The 6,353-nt window shown below is 45.5% G+C and overlaps 1 protein-coding gene across 1 annotated transcript; it reads left to right on the top strand.

The window, feature by feature from the left end:
- Positions 1-2,465: 2,465 nt before the first annotated feature.
- LOC123063341 (uncharacterized) lies at positions 2,466-3,849 on the top strand. Its single transcript, XM_044487104.1, has 2 exons — positions 2,466-2,765; positions 2,883-3,849. The coding sequence occupies exons 1-2, from the start codon at positions 2,474-2,476 to the stop codon at positions 3,221-3,223; spliced, it is 633 nt and encodes a 210-aa protein (XP_044343039.1). The 5' UTR covers positions 2,466-2,473; the 3' UTR covers positions 3,224-3,849.
- The last annotated feature ends 2,504 nt before the right edge of the window (positions 3,850-6,353 follow it).

Raw genomic sequence — 6,353 nt, 5'->3', positions numbered from 1 at the left:
TTGCTTGAGACAATGTTCAGCAGGAAAAAGGCCTCTAAAATGGAAACTGGCACTAAACTTGCCATTGATGTCAAACTGAAGTAGCCACTCACCAAATTTGACCAGCATGGACACATCACCATCCCTAGAAGTGACCATGAAATTCCAATACTCAACAAACTTTCCAAACCGCACTGTGAGATCTGCAACTGGTAATTTAACCCGGTATTTCAAGGCCCATACCTCATTGTCATAGTCTTGTGACATCCAGATATCAATGGTTGTGTTGGTTGCCTCATCAAAGCTGAACATGCTGAGCATTCCATCCATCTCAAACAGGTGAGCGGGGTAAGGAAGAAGCGGAGCACGCATCTGCCGGAATGACTCAACGGTCGTGTTGAATACCTTTAACATGTTGCCCGCGCTCTTTAGAATTTGCCAATGCAGGCTACCACGGAACAAAATGGGTCTGGTGAACATCAATTCAAATGCATTGGGATACCCTTTGTACCTTGGCGGCTGGTCGGAGCCTACTGAAAAGACATAGGAGCCATTGTGTCCCAGATTTGCATCACTCAAGTACAACAATAATCTGTACTCGCCGGTTGGGCTGTGCAGGTACATCCCCAGTAACATGAAGCCAGCAATCTGTGGGAGTGGAGCATATTGACGAGTTGCGGGATTGTAGACAGACAAATTTCTGTTTTCGCCTACGGAGAAGACGAGGAGACCATCGCAGGAGATCTCCAGACCGGGATAGGAGAGGTCAATTCGTGCGACGGACTGGAGCCGGTCGGCGGCGGCGATCCCTACTCGGTGGTCGAAGGGAATGATGTCTAGGGACTTGACGCGGTCGCCGTCGCACTTGAAATTGGAGGCGTAGAAGAGGGGGAGGGCGGGCTGGCGGGCATGGTGAGCAAGGAGGAAGTCGTGGGTGGAGGTGGCACCGCGCCAGGTGCGACAAACGGCACGACAACGGAGGAGGGCTTTGGGGGGCAGGCGGACGAGGATCTCCCAGATGGAGATTTCTTCCGGGAGGCTGCGGTGGGGGGAAAGCGGTGCAGCCTCCGCCATGGTCGTCGGCTGGCCGGGAGCTCAATCTGGATCTCGATAGCAAAGCAAGAGGAGTGGTGTGAAGTGGAAGTGACGGCGGGGGCGATGGAGCTCTAGGGCAGATAGAATATATATGGGAACCACCAGGGATCTTTTTTTTTGAGACAAACCACCAGGGATCTGATCCCTAGGGTTCCATCAGACGAGAGAATGGCCACTGGGCCGTACTGAGAATTTGGGGGCCCGATGCAAAATTAAAGTTCAGGCCTAATTAAATTAAGAAAATAGTTAGGGAAAGAAGTTTCTAAAATTTACCATATGAGCAACACATTTTTTCCAAGAACTATCTGTTGCAAAAAAAACATGTATTGCGAAAATGCAAAGTGATGAATTAATTAATATCTAATATGTATTGTAGTTGGACCGAGCAATCTTTCTAGAACTTACTTTCCAAAAATCTTCAAGTTTATCTCCATTAAATATTTTCAAGCACAATTTTGACGCGCTATCTCTATACAAAAAGCAATTTCCATCTATTCCACTTTAGTTAAAATGAAACCACAAAAAAGGAACGCGATCCTTTGGTACTTGAAGTGCTATTGTAACAAATTAGGAAAAAAAAATCCACACCAGCATGTTTATTTTTTGTTACTAGACATTTGTGCTAAATTGGAAATTATTTAATTTTTTTACTTTCTAAAGGATGGAATATGCCCTTATTTAATTGTTGCGACGACTATCGTCCGATGTACATGTATACTTTTGGTTTATAAAATATGCAAGTACAAAATATTTTTACATTAAAAATACTAGTTTTGATATAGATCTTTTCTTTATACATTATACATATACTAAATCTGACCAGGTTTCTTTTACCCTGTTTTTTTGGCTTTTTTCAATCAGTGAAAAACCAACCAATAGGGATGCGACACGTTATTTACTGGGGGTTCTGATGAGGTACACATTGTGGTGCACCTAGAGATTTTCTTCAGGATTTTATGCCAAGTCAACCGGGGCGGTGGAGGTGGGCCTGCATGGCGGGGGGCATAGATGCGTGACGTGATTGATCTTTGCTGCTTTGTTTGCAGATGCATGCATGCAGCGGTGGATAGGCGGTGGATTTTTTTTTGCAGTTGCATGCATGCAGCGGTGGGTAGGCGGTGGTTTTTTTTTTGCAGTTGCATGCATGCAGCGGCGAGTTTTTCACGCCACGTGCATGTATCGATCGTTTCCAGGCTTCTTTCGATGGCCGGCCGCTCAACGTAGGCATTTGTGTTCCTTTCTTCTTCTTCTTTTGTGTCGATTGATGGATGTAGGCGATAGTAGATATCTCTAGATTGTCCAGTTAGAAACGTGCACGACTCAATCACCTTCGTTGCATGTCCCTATGAAAGGAGGTGTTTTTCTTTTTGGTCGCACATCTCCCAAATCCCACCAATAGATGCCTGCGGTCGTCCCCTTCATGACTTCGCTGTTGGCCCGTCCCTCTACGAGCCTCGACCGTCGGGCCCCCGTTTTCCCTCCCGGCGCTGGCCACTCCATCGCCCTTCCGACAGGGGCACCTCCTCCGCCTCCGCTTTGCGTATGTGGGATCACACAACCACTGATCATATGGCCGGTTCCTCAGGTCGGGCACCAGATGCTCCGAACCTGCCATATCATGCTCGGCTATGGCGGGAACGATACGATCGCCTGGGCCACCTCCCATGGTCCTCGGCAGCTCCAAATAAGAGGTGAGAAATCACGCGCACCTGCATGTGTTCGATATTGTGTGCAATGATCATAGTGGATTCGGCATGGAGGGCGGTGGAGCTTCTGGGTCTCGATCATCACAGACGTGAACATGACAGGCAGGACAGGCGGCGTAGGAAAGGCGCGCGATCGAGAGACGGCCGCCTTTGGCATCACAAGACCTCGATGTCGTCATGGCAGTCAGACGCGTGATGCGTGCGGCAACGCGTCCTCACTCCCAGACAACTCGCAGTCGTTCCCCGACGACGACGCTTGCGGCTTGCCCCGCCGCCCTATGCAGCCCTCCCGCCGTCAGCGTGTGAGGTCGCTACGGCCCGGCTACCTTGCGCCCTCTCACGTCTCTCTGGCCGCAGCCCGGCGCCGCCTTCCAGCGCAGATGGGAGGCCGCCGCCTTGAGCTCGCGCCAGCTCAGCTGCAAGTCAGCCGTGGACGAGGTTGACCTGCACACACGGGAGATGGCGCAGAGTGCTGGCCGCGATCGCCGCGGCGGTGATGGGCATGGCCGGGCCAATACGGTGATGGACGAGATGGTCTACAGCATGAACAACAAGAAAGCGCACTACGGCACTCTCGCGGTCTCGCCAAAACCCCTGTGCCCCAGGCCGTATCTCTGGCTACTCCTCCAGCGGCTCCGCCGTCGCCGTCGCCCGAAGCCTTGCTGACTTCGCCCTGGCCACAGAAAGCGGCGGCAACGTTAGGGTGTTCGCTGCCTATTGCGGCAACTGCAGGCTCCGGCCCTCCCACGGACTGGTGCACACTGAATATGTCGTCCTGATGGCACATATGTTCGACACTGTCGGTTTCAGTTATGCTTATGCGATATTTGCCCCGCGATGGAGCCAGTCGAACATATGTTGCTTTCAATGCAGGGCCGGGTCGAGCTGTGGAATGCCCTGGGGCTACTCACTGAAGCACTATACTCCTCCTACTCATTGTCTTTGTTTCCATTGAGGTTTAGGACAGTTCGTAATATGCGTCTTCGATAGTATGCACATCTCCAAAACGGTATCCTGCATGAGCATTGCAGAGGTGTGGACCAAAGACGCTGTCATGAAGGGCTTGACATATTCCTAAAAACAAAGTGTGAGTTGGATGTTTTCAAGGCCTCGAAACAATGATCCATGCAGCCCATCATTTTTATATCTGACACAGTAAGTGACTTTGCAATAGTGTCCTTTTCTCAAAAAAAATGCAAGTGTCCTAGAAATTAGATAGATTTTATTTTTCATGTCCACAACTTAATTTGATAAGGTTCATCGATCTGCTAATGCAAACGTCCATGTCTGGGACAAATTAGGTGGTTGTGTGTCAAGTCTCGGTGTGTTATGGGATGCAGTCCCATTCTGTGTGGTGAGCCAACTTTCGACTGATTGTATGCATATATATATATATAGTTTCTTAATATATAAAGCGTTTTTTCATTTATTGTAAAAATATATCTTTTAAATATAAATCCCCATTTCAAAAAAGGAAAAAGAAATTGTGAGCTTGCTGTTGTTATCCCCTGTTTTTTTGTGAATAATCTTGTGTATACAGTTTTACTTTGGAAAAGTTGTGGTTGTGTGGCCATGTAGATACTCCTGTTACTTTTTCTGTTCCATGCGATATGACTACTTGAGATGTTTCAATGAGTCAGGGAACACATAAAACACATCCAACGTGAAATATGAAACTATACATAAACCACCAACGACGCGCGACGAGAACTAGCAGTCTCGCGAAGTAAGGGCATATCCATGCACTTAATTTCATCTTTAACACATCCTTATAATTTTCTAAAGTGCAGAATCCCATCTAGGGACTTCCAGTATTTTCTCTTTCATCGGTAACTTCCACTTGAATCTGTTCCCAATGGAAGGTGTGTAATATATACAACATCCCTTTTTGCATAACCTATTTTTGAAAATATGCGTCACTTATCTACCATTGATGACTCTAACTTCATATCAGCTGGTTGACTTCCTCAGAACAGTGCACTATATCACAAAGGAATGCCTTATCTACCATCGTTGCTCTTCTTATTCATCTACAATGAGATGCTCTTCATGGAAGACATAGCGCGGGCTGCAACCTTTCCAGTTTCTTCCGGTTCTGCATTACTTACAAGATCAGTGTTTTCTTCTTATTTTGTCTTACATGAATGAAATGATCATTCTCTATGGTGAATATGATCATTGTATTTTTTTTTTGTTATTCATGCTGGGCTAAGGGGGGAAATGTCTAATTTTGTAGCATTGATCAGGTTTTCTCTTCACAATACTATACTAAAATATAAATCAATGGTGAATGCATATCCCCATATTGCTTTAAAATACAGAGACCCATGTCATAATCAACGAAACAAAAAGCGCGCTATTTCACCGTTATAGTGTCGCTATAGCGTATTTGGAAGGGGCACACTATATTTAGCAAATTTGCTCGATATGGCGCTAATCGTGCTAAACATAATTACATTATGTTGTAGCACTGTAGTGTGCACGGTGCACCCAACAACATTACACTGCAGACTGTAGCGCATCAGACCACCCAGGGGTGGCGGCGTCTCTGGACCGGCCGGGGCTGTGGCTTTTTCATCAAGCATTCAATGTTGCAAAAAGAAACTTATTTAGTGTTCAAGATTTTGCATGAACCTTACAATGGCAAGTCAACATGGCCTGTCAACATGCGACTTTTCAGCAAAATGAATTCACAAGACAAATCAAAACTCGAACAATAATCTATGACAATTTTTCAGATACCATACCATTACGCATGTATCCACAACAACCACACACCATTGTCTCGAGAGTGACATACCCTGGTGTCAAAGTGCACAGAATCGCATCCAAGAATTTGCATAGGCGCTCTGCCATTTCATCATCAACACCAATCTAGCATGTGGTCGTAGAACGATGAAATGATTTACCATAATGACACAAATTTAGCATGCAAGCTCTAATTGTATTCCCCCTTGTATGAAATGTAGCAACTGTTTTATTCAATAAACTTTTCCAGTGTCCACATATAACAACTTAATGTTCATGCATACGTTATAATGTAGAAAACAAGCAACAACTAAGCCATTAGATGTACAATTAACAAATAAACTTTTCCAGCATCCATATATAAGAACTTAATGTTCATACAGGAGTACATCATAGTGTAAAAAACAAGCAACAACTGAGCCATTAGATGGAAAATTAACACATAAACTTTTCCATCACCACAAAAAGACCTTTCATATTATGTCTCAACAGGCGCGGCGTGCCGCCGCGCGGGCATGCTAGTAATTTACCTACAATTAATCCTATCTCTCCGCAGCCAAGGCAATCACTAGTTTTATATAGAATTCGTAGTATTTCGGTTGTATTCCTCAACTCCTCCGTAGCCACAGAAATCACTGGTTTTAAATAGAATCACTAGTTTTAAATAGAATTGGCAAGACCAAGGGCAAAGTGTGAAAAATGCTTGCATTCCCACGACAAAAGACCTGGCCCGATTCTCCAGGAGTAAATACTCTCTGTAGCTAGTGCTATCTGTTTAGAAGAATTTGACTAATTTTTTTCATTAGCGAATTGTTGTAATAAAAA

Source organism: Triticum aestivum, chromosome 3A, assembly GCF_018294505.1.
Source record: "Triticum aestivum cultivar Chinese Spring chromosome 3A, IWGSC CS RefSeq v2.1, whole genome shotgun sequence".
Lineage (NCBI taxonomy): Eukaryota > Viridiplantae > Streptophyta > Magnoliopsida > Poales > Poaceae > Triticum > Triticum aestivum.
This window is presented reverse-complemented; position numbering and strand designations above follow the sequence as displayed.

Coding starts and splice junctions, on each gene's coding strand:
- LOC123063341 (XM_044487104.1), top strand. CDS start 2,474: ATGCCTGCGGTCGTCCCCTTCATGACTTCGCTGTTGGCCCGTCCCTCT. Junction 2,766..2,882: donor TCGGCAGCTCCAAATAAGAG/GTGAGAAATCAC, acceptor TGAACATGACAG/GCAGGACAGGCGGCGTAGGA.